We start from the raw sequence: 22,622 nt of genomic DNA, 5'->3' as shown, positions 1-22,622 counted from the left end.
GATTGTTCTTTCTTTTGTTTCCATTTCTGTAGGTTACTTAACCACCCCCTCAGCATTTTGTTGTTTATCATTTATTTTGCCTGCGCAGGCAGAAATTTGTTTCTCAGTTGCTAATGTTTCTTTTTTAAAACCACCTTCCCCAAGCTCCTGGTCCTTCTAAGTAAGATAGAGTCACAAGGCAGTTTACTAATCGGAAACCAAGACTAAGAAAAGCCACGCCAGTCAACGCAGGTTTCACTACCGTGCGTGCGTCGTCCCGGGACTCATCAGACACGCAGCTGGCCAGGTGAAAAGCCAGAGCGCAGGACGGGAGCCGGGTCTCCCGGCGTGGAATCCAGACGGTGCACTTCGGCTCCCCACGTGGCCTCCTCTCCTTGGCCGACTGTCACCGCGAACTCCGGTCCCCAAGAAGGCCGAAACTGACCTGGCGGCTTCCGAGTTCAAAGGGGAACAGAGCGCTCGAACGCCTGCCTCCGCCGCACCGGGGCCGCGGGTGGACGCTCTCATCACACTCAGACGCGGCGGCGGCGGCGGCAGCGGCGACCTCGGGCGACGGTGGCTGGGAACGGCCGGGGGCGGCGGCGACCGGGGGAGGGTCACCCGGAGCTCTGCGGGAACCGCTCTGACCGCGGCCGTCGGGGCGCCGCCTGCGGAGCCGCACCTGCCCACGAGGGGGCGCGCCGAGCCCCCGGCGGCCTCGGGCCCGCGCTCGCCCTCGCCGTCCCCGCCCCGCCCGCGCAGGCCGCCCGCCGCTCACCTGGCTGGGCCGCGGGCCCCGGGAGGCGGGGGCCCCGGCGGGAGCGGAGCCGAGGAAGAGGGCGGAGCGGCTCTCGGGGCGCGTCATCGGAGCACCATGGCGGAGCAGGGAGCTGGCGGCGACGGCGGCCACAGGGGCGGCGACGGCGCTGCGCACAGCGACCCAGGTGACGACGCGGCCGAGACGGGAGGGGGTCGCGGGAGGAGGCGGGGGGGGTCCGTGGGAGTGGGGCGGGGGCGTGATTTCCGCGCCTTCCCCCCCCCCACTTCCCACCCTCCCGGCGCCAGCGACCCTCACCGGCCGCGCGACCGGCCACCGCCGAGCGCCCGCGGGGCCACAACAGGTGGAAGCAGGCCGGAGCGCGCGGGAGGGCCGGGGGCGCGCGGCCGGTGAGCGCGCGCGGGGAGGCCGGGGGTCGGGGGCGCGGGGAGGCCGGGGGTCGGGGGCGCGCGGGGAGGCGTGAGACCCCCCCCCCCCCCGAGCCGCCGAGCGGGCGAGCGGCGGGAGCGCGCGGCCAGGTGCACGGGACCGGGGAGCGGGGGGAACCGGCCCGGGGGCCCGGGAAACGGCCGACCCGGCTCCCGAGCTCGCCCCGATCGCACCCGAGGGAGCGCCGGGTCGAGCGCGATCTGGCAGCCCCACCGACTCCTCGGAGTTTCTGCTCCTCCCGTGGCGCCGGTAGCCAGAGCTGGAGCGTTGGCTCCGCCGCGGGGGTTGACCCTCAAGGCCTCGGGTGTTGACGATCTGCCGCCGCCGCCACCGCCACCACGGACACGCAGGGACATGGCTCACACCCTCGGAACGTCTTCCCACTCGCGCCCATCTCATCATAATATGAAGCCAACTTTTTTTTTTTTTCCTTCTCCCCTCCTCGTGACTTTGTTTTTCGTCTTCGGGGACTGTATGGCAAATCATACCCTCCTTCCTAACCCCCCCCCCCCCCCCGCTCCCCCGTTCTATTCCTGGCCAGTAAGCTGTTCCTTGTACCTTCCTACACTTGGGATGGGGGCGGGAGGCGCTTTGTTATTTTAAAGAAATGTTAAGTTGCAGACCCCGCTGGAGCAAGCTGTTACTGCTTCTACACACCCACCACCAGAAGCAATTGTTTTCTAAATGCAAAAATCGCTCCACCTCTCATCCCCACCCCAACATACCGGTTTAGAGGGCATGCTTATTTTTAACATGCAAGATCCATTGGGCTTAGCAGTATTTTCCCATCACGGATCTGCCATTGTACCTAAACTCTAATGAATTACACCTGAGTTTAAGACGGACAAAGTGTCCTGAGTTTATTTCCAAGTCGAGCTACATCCTGTAGGGTGGTTGACTTTTTGACTTACTGTGTTTGAAAGATCGGTGATCATTATTTTGGTTTGGGTGGAGGAGAGATGCCTAAGTAATTGTTTGGGGAACTTGATGAGCTGGGAACTGTACAGGCGCCCCAATTCAGGGAATGCTTGGTTGTGAATAAGGCATGGGTAAGTAACAGCTTCTGGGGGGAAAAAAATTGTTATAGTGATTTAATAGGCATGAGTTTGTCCTTGAATGCTTTGTAGATCTGCCTTGAACTTGTTGAGACAGAAACAAACTTGCCACTGAAGTATATCCAGTGCCCGATCGCGTTAAGGAATGAACTGGCGGTGTGTCTTAACAGTTCCTATGCAAGTCAACCATGCGTCACTGAAATATTTTCTTTTTAAAAATTATATTTATTTACGTCGTGTGTGTGTGTGTGTGTGTGTGTGTGTGTGTGAGGGGGTTGTGTGCATGCCACAGCATGCATGTCGGTGATCAGAAGGTAACTGGTAGGAGTTGGTTCTCTCCTTCCGTTTGGGTTCTGGGAATCAGACTCACACTTGGCAGCAAGTGTCTTTACCCACCAGGCTGAAGTACTCTCTTTCATTAAAAGTGGGATTTTTTTTTTTTTTTTTTTTTTTTTTTGGCTATTACTTCCTTCTAGTAAACAATTCCCCCACACCTTTGCCTAGAAATTTAAATTTCTAATAAGCATGTTTTATCTATGACCAACATAGGTATGTGTGTGCATAGTCTTATATTTCTGGCTCTGTATTCTTCCCCATTTTTCTATTTCTGCTTTTAGTATTCAAACAGACCTGTGCTAGAACAACTTGTAGGACTCGATTCTCTCCACCATGTGAGTCCTATCGATCAAATTCAGGTCGAATACACATTCAAACACTCCATTATTTTTAAACCATTGGTTTATATGGGATTTCATTTCTTTATTGAAAGAGAGAGGCATGTAGGCCCGTCTTTTATTACCTCAAAGAGGCAGAAGTTACCATCTCAAAATGCCACATTTCTTTCTTTCCTTTCTTTGTTTTTTGTTTGTTTGAGACAGGGTCTTGCCATGTATTCCTGGCTGCTCTCAATTTTAGGCTCCTCCTGCCTTACCCCCTCACCCTCCCAAGTCCTACGTTACCTGTCTGTGTGCCATCTTTCTTGGCTACACACGGCAACACACTTCTCTAAGCATTTGTTTTGTTTCCTTTTTAGATAATTATTTCGAGTAGAGTCCAACCTTAAGTGGTTTTTAAATTTTGTCTCTGTGCAAAGGCTGTAATTTAAGGGCTCTTCAGATTAAAATCTAGGGTTATTACAAAAACAATACCTGTGATATGTTCAAGATTACAGGCCCGTGTATTCGTACGTGTATGGCTCAGATGGATTGAACTTCGGCGGCATAGTACCTATTTAAAGGGTACTATATAAATGGAACATTCAAAAACACTTCTGTGGATATATGTTTAGCTTTTGCTCAAGAATTGTGATCATATTCTTTTAAAAAATTAATTTTTCTTGAGGATGAGTAGTTCTCTCAGTACACTGTAATATTTTTCTTTCCATAGTCAAAAGGAAGGAAGAAATAAAAAAATGGAATTACCTTGGGAACAAATTTGTGTTTCACCACTAGAGGATGTCAAGTCCCTTTTTTAAGAATATTATTTTGAGCAGTCAAATTCACAGGCAATCACATCACAAAACTATCGGGGCTCAGATTCTGTGTACCAAATTGTATCTATCCTCATGTTCGCAGCTATGGAAAGTGACTGCATAGAATAAATCCCCCCCCATTTGCCAGCCTCCTTTAAAAAGATACTACAGAGTTCAAATGTAATGCTGCTTTTCATTAACCCAGGACGCCCAAACTTTGATGGGCAAAGGAATAGATTAATGCCTATAATTGGTGAATTCCATTGCCACTCTTTGGAAGAAATTACTTAGAACCTAGAATCGGGTTTGTATTTCTCTCTTAGCCAGACTCTAGTGGGAGAACTTAGGCTTTTTTACTTTGGTCATGTCTCTTCTGTGAATTTTTCCAAAATAAAGAGTGATCTTTGTGGTCTCACTTAGCTTGAAGGGCCTAATTTTATGTGTCTGCTAATAAACCTAGAAAGTAGATGCTTAGGTGGTTCTGTGATGTAAACCCCGGATCCTCATAACTGGAAGTCCTTTATTCGATGGCAAATGTCACATCTTGCCAAGTCATTGGTTCTCAACCTTCTTAATTCTGTAACCCTTTAATACAGTTCTTGTTGTGGTGACACCCCTCCCCCAACCATAAAATTATTTTCGCTGCTACTTTAGAACTGTAATTTTGCTACCATTAGGAATCATAATGTAAATATCTGATATTTCTGATGGTCTTAGGCAACCCTGTAGAAGGGTCATCTGATCCCCAAAGGGTTCGTGACCCACAGGTTTAGAGCTGCGCTGAGCAGAGGGAAGTATTAGTATGAAGCAATCATGTCGCTGTCACTACTTAGGCATGTGTGAACACTAATTTACATTGGCATGGTCTTTAAAGAATTCTGAAACACTTGTGTCATGATACCTGAAAACAAATGATTCAAAGAGCTTAAAAGAATATATTGTCTTGTTATGTTAGTACAGGAACTAAAAATATTGAGGCTTAGAATAATTTGACCAAGAATGTGTACTTTCTATAAGTTATTAAAATTATGAAGGTTGGAAGGTCTTTAAATTTAGTAAGGACATTGACAGGTAGCTATGTACAGGTTGTAAGGGGTTCAGTGGAGGAAGGCTCTCTTCTGGCTGTGGTCATCCAGAAGCACCTACCGCAGATAGTACCTAAACTTCAAATGATGTGTAGATAGAGACAGAGATACTAGTGTGGAGAAGAACCAAGGGTACGTCATCCTGACAAGACAGATGTGAGAGGCTCAAAGTAAGTGTCCAGGAAAATCAGTCCTCAATGACGGTGCATTGAGGCCAAACCATGGAAGGGGCAAAGGTTGAGCCAAGAGGTTGGCACAGTATTGTGTGGGCAGGGAGTAGTGTGTCTTGATTAATGCTTTGTCAATCAGATCATTTTCTGTGCCGGTGAATTGTGACTCTTGATTGCCTATTCTAGCAAAAGAGCTGGGCTGTGTCTTTCACAGGGACACAACCTCCTCAGGGCTCTGCTGCTTTGGGACAGTCATCAACAGCATATGAGAGACATCCTTCTAGAAGACAGAGGAGCCACATTTGTCCTGGAAACAGGGAAGGAGGGCTTCCTTCTGGAGTAGCTATGTAGACAAGAGGATGGATGAGGAAAGGAGAGAGTTAGGTGATGTGCGGGCCAACTTTGAAATCACAAGTCACTGGAGAGATCCCGGCAGGCACTAGCGTAGCAGTGAGCACAAGAGGGGAACAGTTCATTCCGGACTCTCGGGCACACATCAAATCATCGAAGGTAAAGAGGTGACGTGGGGTGTTATACTTCGAATTTGGTTCATTGGTTCAATCTTGACATGAACGTATTAAATGAACAGGGGCTTGGCTTTAGTAAAAGTGTTCGTTATTACGCGGCGCCGTGTTATTCATAACGCGGCGCCGTATACCGTGAGAGAAAAGCCACAAGGCACGACAAAACCCACTCCAAGTTTATTAGTGGGAGGAGAGCAGAGGGGATGTGCTTAGGCCTAGTGAGGATTGTGCAGGGAGAGAGAGAAGGGATAGATGGAACCCGCCTTTTATAGGTTCCCCCTGCACATGCGCATAGGTTGAGTGATCACCCAGCGCACCCATTCGTAGGACGTAAGGCCCTGGGATGACCGAGCATCTTGCCAGCGCATGCGTGGTCACGTAGCTGGGGGAGTGGCCAGGAATTCCAACAAAAGGTGTGTGTGGGGGTCTGCCTTATACATAAAATATGATGCAACAGAAAGGATACCAAATAGTCAGATAGACAGAGAAAATCAGAGGTCAGGTCTGGGATACCAAATAGTCAGATAGACAGAGAAAATCAGAGGTCAGGTCTGGGAGCCATTCCAGGAGAGAGTAATTCTTGAATCCTCTGGAGGCGTGGGGAAGAGATCCGAGAGAAAAACTGCTGATGGGAGAGCCAGCCAAGGCAGACAGAGAAGTGAGGGGTGCCCGAGAGGGACAAAAAGGGCCAAGCATTCTAAGACTGAAATTTTAAAGCCACCACTTTGGATTCAGGTGTTCACTGATCACTCCTAGAAGAGGAATTCAGTTATTAGTCCAAAAGTCAGGGTGCTTCCGATTAGAAGCAATTAATTAATTAATTAATTATTTCGAGTAGTTTGGAAGACAGGATAGCTCAGTAGACCTTTCCGTAAAGGTTGCCAGAGAAAATCAATACATTGAAAATCCTTCGATAAGTGGAGGGGTTTTTAAAATTTGCCTTTTAATTTGCATATCACTGTTTTCGTTTCAGTATACAGTTAACATGATTAGATGTTGAGCCATCATGATAACCGGGTGCACAGAAGAACTCGGTCACCCTCAAGCTCCCTCGGGCTCACTTCCCACCCACTGGTCTCTTTGGCGTCTTTCGCTTTGACCTTTTCCAGAGTCTTAAAAGTGAGAAGATACAGCTGGGTGTGGTGGCGCACGCCTTTAATCCCAGCACTCAGGAGGCAGAGGCCTGTGGATCTCTGTGACTTTGAGGCCAGCCTGGGCTACAAAGTGAGTTCCAAGGCAGCCACAGCTACAGAGAAACCCTGTCTCGAAAAACCAAAAAAAAAAAAAAAAGAGGTGGAAGTAAACAGTGTAATCTTTGCAGTGTTCCCCCCACTTGGCCTACTGTGTTGGAGATTTGAGCACACTGTGACGGACATTGGTAGTTCCCTGTCTGCCACTGATGAGGAGGAGGAGGAGGCACTGAGTACTTCACCGTCTGCCCACTGAAGGACGTTGGGTTACTCCTAGGTTTTTGCAGGAGGAATAACATTGTTGCAAATATTTATATGCTGGTTTTTGTGTTACTGGTTTTCATTTAAGACAAACACATTATTGTCTCCAGTACAGTTTTGTGAGCCATTGCCACACTTCCGGGGTGGCTGTACAGCTTTCTCTTTCTGTGAGCATCATATGTGAAACAATTGCTCTGCATCCTTGTCCACTTTTGTATATTGTGTTGATGGGATGGTGCTCACTTTAGCCATTCCACCCAGTTTTTTTGAGTAAATTGTAGTCACCTCAACGTGAGATATTTATATGTTTGATGCTAACACAGCCTCTCCACTGAGGTCATGTGGAGTTTCTGTTTGGCGGGTCGTTCTTGTTGTTAGGGGATTCTGAGGCTTGAACTCAGGGCTGCAGTTCTTGTCTGGCATGGATCACTGGCTACATTCCCAGCCCTAGAGTCTTTCATTTGGCTCTTATCTTGCCTCTGTCTCCTTTTCTCTTTATCCCTGTGGACTTTTCTAACTTCCTATGCAGCCCACACTCCGAGATTATGAGCTGAAGAAGCACTCTGACACAACACGTCCCATTCCAGTTCACTTCTCCAGTGCATCTGTACTCTCATCCCTAGACCTTGGAAGTAGCTTTTTTGTTAGAAAATTGTGAATAGCCTGGCGTGGTGATGCTGGTCTTTAATCCTAGCCCTCAGGAGGCAGAGGTGGGCAGGTCTTCACGAATCTACATTGTAGATACAAGGCCAACCGGGGCTATATAGTGAGACCCTGTCTCTAGACAAAAAAAAAAAAAAAAAAAAAAAAGAAAAGAAAAGAAAAGAAAGCAAGCTGGAAATACTGGTTATACACCTTGTCTTGTGTTATGTTCCTATTTCTTGGGGCACACTGTGTTATGAAGATGAATACTTGGGACTAATTTTCAGTTTATGCGGTGTGCTCACAGTGCCCTGGGATCTGTCACTGGACACTTTCTCCCTCTCAGAGAAAGTGCTGTGGTATTGAGACTTGTTCTTCTCCAGTTTCAGAGTCTGTCTATTCTCTAGTGATGGTGCCATCTAACTCCTTAGTTATCCTTATAATGCGTTGTGGTTGTTTGCAATGTAAATTCAATGACATTTGGCTTTTACCTGTTTTGCTAAGTATTATTCTCCTTAGTATATTTTTAAATTTGAGAATTAGCCAGTTGAAGAATTTTATTTTTTTATTAGGTGCTGCTTTGATTTTTACTTTTTCATAATTTTTTTTGTTTAGTGTGTGTGTGTGTGTGTGTGTGTGTGTGTGAGAGAGAGAGAGAGAGAGAGAGAGAGAGAGAGAGAGAGAGAGAGAGAGAGAGAGGTGGGTGCAGATGTATAAGGTGTGTCTACCTGTGCATGTGTGTGCATTTGACTGTGGAGGCCAGGGAGCATGGCTGCACCATTTTATCACTCTGTAACTTATTCCTCTGAGACAGGATCTCATTGATTGTGGAGCTGAGCTGACTGCCATCAAGTCCCCCCCACCCCCAATTCTTCTACCTCTGTCCCCAACAGCTCTGGCATTATAAGTGCACACATTCACAGCCGCCTTACACCCAGCTTTGTACACGGATACTTGGAATTTAACTCAGATCCTCACGATTGTCCATAAGCCCTCTTAGTCACTGAGCCTTCTCTCCAGGCCTTTTTCTTTCTTCTGAAGAGCTAGGGATCAAACCCGGGCCCTTTGCATGTTAGGCAAATGCTCTGTTACTGAGCTGCACCCCAAGTTTTGAATATTAATTTGCAGATAAATGTGTTTTGGACAATATGAAAACAAGTACATTAGAAAAATAAACCAAAAATAAATAAGACTTGATTACATTCAATAAATCTGCTTCTTTGATGCTCCTATAAAGCTATTTATGAGATCTATGTTTATTGCTGCACTATTCAAAATAGCTAAGAAATGGAACTGGCCTAGATGTCCATCAATACATGAGTGGATAAAGAAATGTGGCCCAGCAGGATGTGGTGGCACATGGCGTCAATCCCAGCACTCTGGAGACAGAGGCAAGTGGATCTCTGTGAGTTTGAGGCCAACCTGGTCTACACAGCAAGTTCCAGGACAGCCAGGGCTACACTGAGAAACCCAGTCTCAAAACAAAAACAAAAAAAGAAGAAAGAAAAAAAAGTGTGCACAATGTTTTTTTTTCAGCCATAAAGAAAAATGAAATCATAACATATGCAGGGAAATGGGTGGAACTAGAGAATATTGTTAAACAAAATAAGCCAAACTCAGACACATATAAAATTTTCTCTCATATGTTGACTTTAGACTTAAGAGTGTGTGTGATGAAAATGGAAGTGGGGCTTACTTATACCCCTGTAGTCCTAGTACTCGGAAGATGAAAACAGAAGAATCAGAAGTTCAAGGCCAGCCTTGGCTACATAGTGAGTGAGAGGGCAGCCTTGGCTACATGAGATCCTATTTCAAAAAACTGGTTGCGTAGGAGACCTTGAGCAAATAGAAGTAATCCAAAGGGGGTGGGGGACAATGGAGTTGATGTGGCATGCAAGAAGAGTGGGGGGCTACTTAGGGAGAAGAGGGGGACCAGCAAAATGGGTGTGGGTAGGGGATTAAGCAAAGCAGATGAATGAAGACAGAGTATAATAACATATATTTATGGAAAGGCTAAAATGAAACCCATTACTTCGTGTGCTAACTTATTTGGAAACCCAGCTGCATGAGAAAATGCCCAGAAGGGTGGGCACAGCTAACCAGATAGTGCAGGTGGGCACAGCGGCTCGAGAGAAAGCAGAATGGGAACTTGGGAGTGGTTCGCCATATGCGAAACTGCCAACATTGTTAGTAAAATCTGTGTTTCTAAGTTTAGAATATCACCATACGAGGTATCTTAAAATTCTGCGGCTTTTTATAAAAATTGCTACCAAAATTTTAAAGTTGGCTTTCTGGTAAATAGAACCATCCTGTGCTGTGCCATAACCTTCTGTGGACAAAGCATGTGTCATTGACACTCCATTGAATATAAAAAGAAGCTAGACTCTAGGGTCAGTTCATACTTCAAGGTGAAATTCTAGGAAGAACCCCTTCCTCCAAACCATGCTGGATGGCGCCGAAATGCATAATAATTGGCCTGTGAATAAGATGGGTTCCTACTTCAGGAAGCTTGGCTGCTTCTCAAGATTTTAATCTAGATCTGTGCTTCTCAGAAGCTCCTGGCCTGAGTCTTCTGTGTGGCAGATGCCACAGACAGGACCTGGTTGACAGCACTCTGCCTTCCAGCTGGATTGGTTTCTACTGGAGGCCAGTGCTCTACAGTAGCCCAGTCACGTGTTAACCACAGCCCTAGGGGGCTCATTTGAATAAAGCCTACTCCTTAGGCAGAAGGTCCTGCTGTTGAGACAATGACCAAGGTCAGGTGCTGGAGCACCATTGGTTCAGGCCAGCGGTTGGTAGTCTCGGCAAAGAGTTAAAAATCACTTGGGGACCTAGAACTCCCAGGGTGCCCAGGCAATTATCAGAGAACCTTGCAGGTGGGAACCAGATGGCACTGGGTTTAAAACTCCCCAGGGGGCTCCTGTGTGCAGTCCATGCTGAGAACTGATTTCAGCCCACTTCCCGTGCTCATCCATTTGACTGTCTGGGTAGGTTTAATTTGAAGGTGTCAGGTGGACCTCGTGTACAGTGACCGCATGGAGAATCTTAACAGCTGCTACCCTGAAGTTTGTAGACTGTTGTTCCATTTCTACCCCAAAACTTTCTGAAGGAAATATAGATATAAAAATAGAGCTGAGTACATTTTTTGGGGTTTTTTCTTTTCTCCCCCCCCTTCCACCCCCCCACCCCTGAGACAGGGTTTCTTTGCGCCTTTCCTGGAACTCACTCTGTAGCCCAGGCTGGCCTCGAACTCACAGAGATCCACCTGCCTCTGCCTCCCGAGTGCTGGGATTAAAGGCGTGCGCCACCACCGCCCGACTTTTTTGGGGTTTTTGATTTTTGTTTTTTCCAAGGAGCTGAATATATTTGTATATATACACATATATACAAGTATACACATATTTGTATGGCACACTTGTGTACTTTTATATATAAATGTGAAGCTAGGCAAAATGTTATATAATGGACTTTGGGTTTTTGTTTTGTTTTGTTTTTGTTTTTTCTGTTTCCTTTAGTTTTTACTCTGTCTTCCTCCTTCTCCCCTCAAAAAAGGGAAAGGTTAATTTGGAGTGGGTAGATGGCACTTTGTCAAAACACGTATTCTCTTCCCAGAGAAGCCGCTGGTCACCCTGTGGCCTTCTGCCTTGGCTCTTCTGTCGTCTATAAATAGTTAACGGGTATGACCTCCTCCATCTGTTCCCCGAGGTCCTCCTGTGAGACTGGATGCTGATGGCCTTTAGGTGAATATTCCCTCCGTCTCCCTCCCACCAGGCGCTGTGGTGCTCAAGGCCCAGCGGGTGCTTGCTCTTTTCACATGGAGCTCTTTTTCTCTGCAGGAGTCTTCACACTCCAGATATCCCCTCCAATTAATACCTGACACTGGGGCACTTTATGTGCCGAAATGTCCAGAGGGGCTCCTGTGTTGCATTTGTGTCTGTTTCTGTGAATTTGCAAAGCCATCTGTTGCGATCTGAAGCGGGGGCCAACCTGCTGCATCCCTGGTCCATTCCTGCATCCCTGGTCCATTCCTGCATCCCTGGTTCGTTCCTGCATCCTTGGTTTGTTCCTGCATCCCTGGTCTGTTCCTGCATCCCTGGTCCGTTCCCTCTGGCAGCTTAACCTTGTGTGCATTGTCATAAGATCTAGGACCAAAATAAAAAGAACTGACCCCTAAAAAGAGATTTGATTTCTCCTCAAGATTATGCTGAAAATGATTTAATGTGATGCCAGATCTTGCAAGGATGAAGCGAGGCCTTGCTCTTAAAGCTAAAACTGCTCAGGAATAAATAATACTGATTAGTTTTTGGTGCAAGAATGCTGGGGTCTCCGCCGCTTATTGCCTGTGGGATCTTTACAAGTCACCCAAGCAACCATTCTCTTCCTTAATGTATTTCTTTTAAAACTGAAGACAGTAATACTGTCCTCTCAGGGAAGAAACAGTTAATATGTAGAATAATCCCTGACACAGTGAGGTTTGAAGTGTTTATTGTAAAGGACTGGTACCGCGTCACCGTGCAAAGATGGGCATACCCTGACATGCTGAGTTTCTCCCTTAGGCAAGGTTCTCCTTGAATCGGTGAGCTCACCATCGTGAGGGCATTGGAATGCGATGCCGACTCAGCTAATTGTAACTGTGTGATCTCACTGTCCCAGGTAAGGCCAGGTATAAAAGGTGTCTCAAAGCAGCTTTTAACCTGTCAAAACGTCATACGGTGCTCCACTAGAAGATCGCTCTGTACGAGTCTGCGGGACGCTGAGATTGTGTCACGTTGTTGAGTTAGACACCAGTGTCGGCACCCATCGGCTCAATTTCATTTTACTTTCATCTTATACAAAGTGATTTTATTACTTTTAAGTTTTTTATTAAAATATTATTGCTACAGAAGTTCATTTGGTTTAAGCCATGAAGATAGACTTCGGTTCCCTTTGGACCATGAGGAGGGGTACATTCCAGACCCAACTGAGCTAAAGCACTCTTCCCACCCCCACCCCACCCCACCCCCACACACAGTAGATGCACACTCTGTGAGGAAAAGAGGGAGGCCATGGAGCTCTTCTCCACCAGGCTTTCAGGAGAAGCATGAGACAGTTTGGCTTCTTCAGACAGTACCTATGTGAAACTGAAGACATCAGGAAGTGATCTCATTTCTTGTTGTTGTTGTTTTGTTTTGTTTTTGTTTTTCGAGACAGGGTTTCTCTCCCTGTAGCTTTGGTGCCTGGCCTGGATCTCGCTTTGTACCCCAGGCTGGCCTCGAGCTCCCAGAGATTCGCCTGGCTCTGCCTCCCAGGTGCTGGGATTTAAGAAGGCATGCGCTGCCGCCGCCCGGCTAGTGATCTCATTTCGTAAAGTTGCCAGTTTCAGAAGAAACTTCCTTATGTTGCAAAAGCCTGTCCTGGTTGTATGGGGTGCATCTCTCCCTTAGGAAATGCTATGTGTAATATAGGTTTTATATCTCGTTATAAAAAAATAATAACAACTAAGCAAAGTTAAAAATGTGTCGCTTCCTGAAATGAGTTGATTTCAGTTTTCTAACTAGTTCCTTCAGGGTTTGTGTACAGTAGCCACTGTGGTGGTTGATGAAGCAAATGTGTTTCATGATACTTGTGAAGTGTTAAAATGTAACCTTTTTCAGTAACAGTGTGTTGTAGGAAATGATAGTTGATTATGTACCAATAGACTCAGCATTAAGAATAAAGGCAGAATTTTTTTCTAACAGTGACTTTATACTTTCAAGCCTGCTTGTGAAGATACAGTCTGTATATCCAATGCTCTGCGTAAACCACAGACACCAGACAGAACCACAGTGCAAGTAGATATGGTTCTGCCATCGGAAGAAAGCATTCAGATGTATTGAGAAGCAGGGGATGGAGCTGTTTTAGTCCAGGAGAGCCATAAGATTCACGGGACTTTAGATAGCAAAACCTTGTAACCAGATAAGCCAGTGACAGCTCCCAGAACGGAACCCTGCTTTAGCATTTCACAGTCAGTCCTCCGTGGGCCTAAACTCCATGTCAGGGATTCCATTGGAACTCACTTCAAGTTGAGCTAGGCCAGGATATATCTGCTGCTTGCTGACAAGCACAGAGGGCAGGAATAGCGTCCCACCCATCAAACAGCCGGTGGAACACAAAATCCAAACCCTTCATGTACTTAAAGACAGTGTCTCAAAGGTCTCCTAGGATGCATCGTCGGACGTAAGAGAAAGTGAGTCTTCAGAACAATTTGGAAGGAGAGAAGAAATGTGTGAAATGTCAGAAGAAGGGACAAAAGGCTACTCTGAATCCTGCAAATGGTTCAGAATAGAACTTGTGGGGTGGAGTTCAGACAGCTGTGAACTGAGTATTCCAGACCACTGTGAAAGACTGCGCTTTACTAAGTATTCAGGACCAGCAGTAGAGCTCGGGGATGAACTCTTCCTTAGCATGTACAGGCCCTGTATTTGATCCCAGCCACCAACCAAACAGTAACAACTGCTTTTTAAAAAAATCTTAGTGGGCTGGCTCAGTGCTTAAGAGCACTGGCTGCTCTTATAGAGGACTTAGTTCCCAGCACCCACACGGTGGATCCCAACTGCCTGTAACTCCAGTTCCAGGGGATCTGCTACCTCTTCTGGCTTCTGGAGGTACCAGGAACACACGGGGTGCACATACATATATGCAGGCAAAACACTCACGCACATAGAATAGGAATAATAAATCTTTAAAATCTTGAAGTACGAGTCTGCGTGTGTATGTACATCCATCCATGCATGCCCCTGCCGTGTGGCATGTGGTCTGAGGACAGTCTGGGGTGTTTGTCCTCAACTTTTACCTTATTTGAAGCAGGTTTTGGTTTTTGTTTGTTTCCTTCTGCATAGACTATTAGATTTGCTAGCCCATGAACTTCCCGTGGTTCACTTGTCCCGTCTCCGCATCGATGCGCAGGCCTTGCAGACATGCACTACCATGTCTGCCTTTATATGGATTCCGGGAATTCAGACTCAGGCCCTCACACTTGCATGACAGGTGTTTTGCCCACTAAGCCATCACCTTAGCACCCCCAAATCACTTCCTCACTTCCTGTTATAGATGTACCTGTCTGGAACTATATTCCTGAACAGGTTGTTCAGTATCCATACATTCAGTATTGCGATATTTTTATAATCTACAACTTTGGGTTATGCAAACACCTATCCTTTTGTTTATAAGCAAGATCCTTTTCCAGTGAGCTGGATAAAGCCTTTCTCTGGGTGCTAAAGGACTAGGAATCCTCTTGTTTCAAGGGTGTGGTGGGGTTGGGCAGGGAGGAGTGTTTCTTCCAGATCTTTGTAGAAACTGGTGCCAGGTAACTAGGAGAAAAGGGAGTTTAATTCCCTCACTACAACAATGCACCGTGTCAGGAACAGTTTTCAAAACACGTCAAAGATTTAGTTGACTTAACAGAGTGTAGCCATTTTGCCTCATGATAAAAAGTCTAATAGTAAAAAAAAAAAAAAAAAAAAGTCTAATAGTACAATTAGGGTATTTTAGGAAGTGTGCCCTAATAAAATGTACATGGCATGGACCTAGATGGTGGATAGGATAAGTGAAAGGACTTTGGAGGTAAAGTGGGGGCCCAGTAAGTGCTTAGCAACCTACTCCTCTTTCTGAGGAGTTTTTCTTCCCCTTTAGGCGCCCCCTAAAACCTTGATGGCTTTAGCCCAGTCAAACCAAAGAGAAAAGGTGTTTATTAAAAACAAACAACAAATATACTGGTTTGGTAATAATGTCTGGTTCATAGAGTTAAATAAGTGCATTTAGAATCCTTTTTGCTTTACATTTGTAAAGATTTTCAAAGCATCGCAGCTTTCAATTGAATCCTACGTATATTTGTATCTTTTTTCTTTCTTTCTTTTTAAAATATATTTTAGTTGATTTTTATGTGCATTTGTGTTTTTGCCCCGGGTGTCGGGGTCCCCTGAAACTGGAGTTACAGACAGGTGTGAGCTGCCATGTGGGTGCTGGGAACTGAACTCGGGTCCTCTGGAAGAAGTGTCAGCACTCTTAACCCCTGAGCCATCTCTCCAGCCCTTTTATTCTTTTTATTAAGAGATTTTCTAATCGTTTTTCATATCAACCATGGATCCCCCTGCCCTCCCCCCCCCCCCCCGGCCTTACTCCCCCAACCCACCCATATATCTGTGTCTTATCTTACAGTTTAACGTAAGGCTTTTTACGTCCGGGTTGGCTGCTCACAATTGCACCTGTTCCTCTGACTGACTGAAAATGGACCGAGCCCCAGATTTACCCCGCCAGGGTTTTATCACTTGGCCTTTCTGCTAGGTACTGCTTCCTCTGGGCCACTTTGAGGACAATCCTGGAGAACCGTGTCTCTTTCCTTTTGTCGGAATTGGTTCCAGTTGTCACATTCATAGGTGTTTCCAGTTTAGTAGGCAACCCTTCACAAACTGTCTCATTTTTGCTTTTCATCCTTGAGGCAGGGTCTCACACTGCAGCCCAGGCGGCTTTCAGACTCAAACTGAATTGCCTTCGCCTCCCAAGTGCAGGCATGGCAGGTGCAACACCCCTCCCCCACTCCTGAGCTACACCCTTCATGCACGTTTTTTTTTTTTTTCCTTCTCAAGAATAACGTGCTGTCCTCAACTTGACCTTCCAGTACCCTACCCACAAAATTATATACTTGAGTTTCTAAATGAGACAGTGGGTTTACTTTGTGATAGGAGTGATTTTTTTTGTGTGTGTGTATGTGTGTGTGTGTGCATGTGTGTGTGTGTGCGTGTGTGCTTTGTATCCCATTTAATACTGAGAAAACCAGAATGCTTACCTCTCAAAATGACAGAAGTGATTTATTTGCTAATACTTTTAAGCATAGCACTATTGGATTCTCAGTGGGAGGTCATTTATAAAAATAAAAGGGGATTTGATAGGACTGGTCCAAAGTATCCTGATCCCAGTTGTATGATCATCATTTTAAGAGTATTACTGTATTGGGAAATTATATGAGTAAATAGTATCCATTCTACTCAGTGAAGATTATGACCATTGACAGACACATAGACCTTTGTCATGCCAGCTGGTCTGTGGGCTCTGATAGACCTTTGCAATCACCTGACTTTAAGTCAATATCCCTGGATGATGTGTGAGGCGTGGCCCACTCTGTTGTAAGTCTGAACAGCCGGAACTGAGATTTCTAGGAAGAGGAATTCGGTCTCAAGACTGAAGGGGAGAAACCCTGCCCGACAAGTTGCAGCCTACTCAGGTCCAGTTAAGGAACATTACTTAAGACAGATCTTTGCACATACATACACTTGTTTTTCATATGTTGAACCAAAGATACTTGTGTTTCTGTTTATCTGAGCTGATACACTGCCCCCCCCACTCCAATCAAGTTTTCCCCAAGATTTGTGCAAATCATTTACATTATTTCTTAAGTGATAAATTTTGTAAATACATTCTGATTTGTGAGATTAAGGAAAAAATACCAAGCCTTCTTTTTCTGGGTTTTGCTACTTCCCCGGCCCTTAAGGCTGTCCTAGAAAAAAAATATCTTCTCTCTTGCTGGCTTTGATATTAGGGAGTTTTAAGGAGAAAGATTAGGAAGGGTGATTAAGCAGCAAGGGTCAGAATTGAGGGAAAATCTCAGGACACTCTGGAGTGAATGTTGAATGCATTGTTTGTGATGTGTCCAGCTCTTCACTGAGCTAAGGACAGCGTGGTCGGCGTCCTTAAAGTGCCTTGGTTTGCTAATGATTTGTATAGCTTTTCCCCCCACCCCCCAAGCCTCTAGAGCTCATCTCAAGCCTCATAGTCACAGCGATGCTCCCATTATCAATCGTCCCATCGAGGAAAGCGCTGTGTGTCTTCCTCGTGTTTTCAGTGGGTTCCTGAAGGTGGGTGAGAGATGAGGGACGTCACAGGTGTGGAAGTTGGCCTCAGATAACTGTCTGCTAGCCGGAGGAGAGTGGGTGTCCATTATTCTGTTCTTTAGCCCTAAGACCCAAACCCCAGGGACTGGCAATGGAATGGGTAGAGCAATCCAGCTGCATTCACCCCCAAAATAAAACTACGTAAGGTTCATTTTTACCGGTAGGTGTAAAGAGTTGTGATAGCCAAGGAAGGGCTTATCTGAGCCTTGGTTTTTCTTTGCCCATTTCCTCCCGGGTATATAACTCTGCTGTCCATCCTTAGCACGTAGGAAACATGGGTCAGAAAAGGGCTGGGGGCCCAGAAAGCTCAGCCCACGCACAGCACATCAACTTCATCATTGCATCATCACTAACATCAGCATCCAGGTCTGTCCGTGTGCATGGTGTCCACAGTGGTATGAAATACAGTGAGTTTCCAGCCGCTGGTCCTGATCCTGTCTCCCAAAACTACATTAGAAGTAGAAATTCTGCCAGGCAGAGTGGTATGTCTGTAATCCTAGAACTCTAGATGTAAAGTAAGGGGGTCATGGGTTCTCATGATCCAGCCTGGACTATGTAGTTAATTCCAGAACATCATGGGTTACAAAATGGGATCCTGCCTCCAAGGAAGTGGGGGATGGACTAGAAAGTCCTCCATATGTTAACACTAATTCTATTATTCCTGAACCTTCCATGCTCAGTGGAAGCGCTTCTTCTCAAACAAGCCTTCACTGCTGTGCTGTGGCCTGGAATATCTGTAAGTCCCGTGGTACTTTCCTCTGAGCATGCTGTCCTTTATCATCCCATCTGAAGCATCTTCTTCAGAACCATTGTAGTATGAAGACCAGGAAAGAAGGACTGTTCTGTTCTGTGTGCTGCACATCTGCTGGTACCTTTTGGCACCGTGAGGATTTCCTAACTGCCTCTTCACGTTGATGATGTGTAGTGAGCCCATTGGCCATCCGTGTGCTGTTGCGGCTCCATGGGTCTACTATTAAGTTATAGGTTTGTGTGTGCATCTGCATTTCTGTATGTGCCTGTGAGTGTGGGTGCAACAGAGTCCAGAAGAGGGCATCAGATTCCCTGGAGCTGGAGTTAAAGGCAGTTGTGAGTGACTGATGTTGCTGTTGGGAATCAAAACTACGTGCTCTGCAAAAACAATATAAAATATATATAAAGTGCTGAGCCATCTCCCCAGCCCCCCAAAATGGGATATCTATCCTAAGAAGAGGAGAGGTCCCTACATACACAGTTCTTATTAAGGAGTTCAGAAATCCATGTAATGTATGTCCGTAAAGCATCACCAATGAGAATCATGAGCAAGAGGTCTAGAAGCATTCTAACATGATCCTAGGTTAAAGTTGAATGTGGCATTAATATTCCTAATAATAATAATATAATGATATTCATATTAATAATGCAATAATATTCCCAAGTTACCTAGTGAAACCCAGGGTTAAAGGAAGCTTAGCATATACCTCATAGCCATAGAAATGAATCTTAGAGGTTAAACTTCGGTCCTGGTAGAACCGCACTCTGTTGGCAGTGAAGTGCCTAATGCGAAATGAAGATTTATAGAAATGTGAAAGGCACTGCGGGGCTCTGGTACTTCTTGGCTGATGGCTCTGCACCCCTAGTGTATAGTACTTACTGCTCCTCTCATGTGCCCGTAACAAAAGGTGGTCACATAAAGAAGATCAAAGCAAACCTGCCTTTTGATTTTTCCTTTCAAAGGGTCCACATCTCCCTGAACCTTCCCTGGTGCCTCTTAGAAGCTGTAATGCAGCATGATGGCCGAATATTGTGTTTTCGTCGCCCCGGAAGCCACCATTAAGCAGCAGCATCCTAGGAAACTCTGAGGAGCCCCTTAACTTCCAGGATGAAAATGGCAAAGAGCCAGCTGGCCCCCTTTGTTCCTCGGGGGTGGCTTGATCCCATGTCAACCTACGCCAGGCTTGCTACTTTCAAATCATCTGAGGTTTTCAACTTGCATTCAAGTGTGGATTTCTAAAAACCCCTGCTGGAAGCAAATTACTACTTACCTTGAGGGGGAAACATATCAAATATTTTAAAAATTACTAAGTCTGGTAGTTTTCTAGAATTAATCACCTCATTTAATAAAAACAGATATGGAAAAGAATTTTGATATTTCTGGGCTCCACAGAAAAGTAAATAACATACATATATAGACCTTGTAATTTACCAATGGCAGCCACTCAACCCAGTGGTAATAATTTCTGTTTTTAACTGTGGTCCTTGAATAGTCTAAATTAGGCTTTTCCCCTCCGCAGCATGTTTTTTTATAAAGCTCAGTAGGCTTTTAGAAAGGAAAATTGTAGGTATACTTCTCGCTGGTTAGGCAGATTCTTCTGTCCATTCATGGGCTCTGCCATTTTCTAAATCTCTGCTTATATAGATGCCTGGGAAGAGTAGATGAGATCATGTGTGCATATGTGTTTGGCTCATGTGCTTAGCCGCTATGTGAGTTCATATGTGCATATGTGTTTGGTTCCATGTGCTTAGCCGCTGTGTGAGATCATGTGTGCATATGTGTTTGGTTCCATGTGCTTAGCCGCTGTGTGAGGTCATGTGTGCATATGTGTTTGATTCCATGTGCTTAGCCGCTATGTGAGGTTGTGTGTGCATATGTGTTTGGCTCATGTGCTTAGCTGCTATGTGAGGTCGTGTGTGCATATGTGTTTGGCTCATGTGCTTAGCCACTATGTGAGGTCGTGTGTGCATATGTGTTTGGCTCATGTGCTTAGCCGCTATGTGAGGTCGTGTGTGCATATGTGTTTGGTTCCATGTGCTTAGCCGCCCTATAGTGTTGCTACAGCTAGGTCTACATCTTGAGATCACCTTCTCCAGGTATCAACAGGTCTGACTGTCCCTTGTTCTCCCACCTCAGGAATTAGAGCGTGGCCAGAGATGCTGGCCCAGCCAGCTGGGGAAAGAGGACAAAGTGACAGGATTCACAGTCCCATTGTGTTTACTTATTTTATTGGAGACAGAGCCTCACTAACTAGCGCAGGGTGCTCTCAGTGTCTCCAGCCTTCTGTCCAAGCCTTTCATGTGCTGGGATTGTAGGCATGTGCCATCCACTGTACCTCACCCAGTTTTGTTTTAAACTTTTGAACATGTATGTTACGATTATCACAGGGTTGTTTTTCAATATAATGCTGGTCTAGTTGTAAAATCTGCCCTGTTTCACGAGGCGGTGTTTCATTTGTCCTAAGTTTATACAAAGCCTTTTATTAACACATGATTTTAATAAATTCAAGAAAGCATTGGCAAAAATCTTCTTACCTACTGACGCTGACATGCCCTTTTGCCCACGGGGACTAACTTGAGACTGTCTGCAGGTGATATGCAAGGACAGTTAGACCACATCTAACTGGAAATGGCTGTTGATACAGCAGGGTATGTGTGTCAGCACACTCCTGTGGTGCCATTCTCTGCAACATGGGCAACTGGCGCAGGAGGAGGCTAGCCTCGGCTACATAGCAAGATCCTGTCTCTAATTAATTGATTGAGAAGGAATAGTGGAGGAGGGGGTCCAGGGGTCAGGTCCGAGTGGTACCCATTTTACTTCGAGGAGTCTTTAAATCGAAGGTCTTGACATTCCCCCTTTTCATATTCTTGTTGAGAACCAAAGTATGAAAGGCCAAAGGAGTTAGAACAAAGGTGGTAGTTACTTTATGCCCCTGAGGGATTGAGTCCTAACACTGTAAGAGCAAACTGCTCTATCCGTTAAAGATTGGCTTGAAACAGTTGAAAACCTGACCTCAGGCTGGAGAGATGACTGACTCACCAGACAAAATGCATGCTGTGCAAGCGTAAGGACCTGAGTTCAGACCCCCATCATCCACATAAAAGCTGGCCATGGCAGCCCATGTCTTCAGCCCCATTGGTGAGAGAATAGAGACAGGGAGACCCCAGGAATGCACTGGCTAGCCAGTGTAACTGAGATAGTGAGTTCCAGGTCCAGGGGGAGACGAGTCTCAAAACAAAGGTAGAAGGCGTTTGAAGAAAGCATTTTCATGTCAACCTCTGGCCTCCACATGCGCCCACGTGAGTGAGCACACGAATATACCACGTACCCATATACTCACAAAAGAAACTGTTATCAAATGTCTGTATGTCTTAAATGAAGAGAGATCAAGCCTCAGTATTCCTGGGGTTGTGTAAGAGCAAACTCCTATGTCAGGGATTGGAACATTTAACAAATTGATCCCAGGCTGGTGGAGGAGGAGGAGAAAATGAGAAAATGTGTACTTAACGGGTAGGGAGAAAACTATTATCATTATTTGATGTTGGGCTGTTTGCTTCCCTGTGACTGATCACAGCCATCCATGGCTGTGACAGACCTAGCTGGTATCAGAGTCAGGATTCATAAGGCACCAGGACAAAAGCGTCTGACTCCTGGGGCAAGAGGCCTGAGTTTAATCCTGACGCAGTGACCCAGTTGGCTGTTTGACTTTGGCCTCTGTGCGCCCATTTCCTGTTAGTCAGGTGCAATAGCTCCTCTTGGTGCTGTGGTGACTAACCACAGTGACATTTCCAATGACCTGCTGTGACAAGGCTGAGTGTGTTCCCAGTCAGTGGCTCCTGCTCTGTCCCTTGCTGTGGATTCACTGTGTGTGTGTTTGTTTGTTTGTTTGTTTGGAGGTGACTTTTGGGCCCCCTCAGTCAGGCTTCCATTTTTTCCAGTAAAGGTTGTCAAGAATAGCTTAGAGTGTGGAAAGAAAACGGAAGTCTTCATCTAGGTGATTTTCACACATTGATACAAGTCGGATGTCAAGATCTCTCAGACTAGAGAGTGAAGAATCCACTTTGTCACTGGAGAATATCCCCCTGACATGGACACAAAAGGAAAATCACTCACCATTTGGGCTTGGTGGGTAATGACTTGGCTCTAGTCTGCTATGGGGTCCTATGTCCTATAATCTCTTTATCGGTACCTCCAGCACATGGAGCTTCTTGGTGAAATTTGTTGTCGTATGTGGACAAATTAAACTCCAGGTGGCTTTTGCTTTGCTGTTACCCTTCATCCTCGTTAAGCATTTGAGGCCTCGTGAACTTACCTTGAAAGTAACAGAACCACATTCTACTTTTGTCCAAAGGTATAGCACATAGGCTAACATGATATTTCAT

The 22,622-nt window shown here is 45.9% G+C and overlaps 1 protein-coding gene across 1 annotated transcript in view; it reads left to right on the top strand.

Annotated features, from left to right (window-relative positions):
* The first annotated feature begins 741 nt into the window (after positions 1-741).
* Map7 (microtubule associated protein 7) overlaps positions 742-22,622 on the top strand; it is a 140,788-nt gene continuing 118,907 nt past the window's right edge. The window contains exon 1 of the mRNA XM_059272683.1: positions 742-923. Coding sequence (XP_059128666.1) covers positions 854-923 — 70 coding nt within the window. The 5' untranslated portion in view covers positions 742-853. The remainder of the gene's footprint in view (positions 924-22,622) is intronic.

The sequence above is a fragment of the Peromyscus eremicus genome, chromosome 8b, assembly GCF_949786415.1.
Source record: "Peromyscus eremicus chromosome 8b, PerEre_H2_v1, whole genome shotgun sequence".
NCBI lineage: Eukaryota > Metazoa > Chordata > Mammalia > Rodentia > Cricetidae > Peromyscus > Peromyscus eremicus.
The sequence above is the reverse complement of the archived record's forward strand: the minus strand, read 5'-3'. Positions and strand labels throughout refer to the sequence as shown.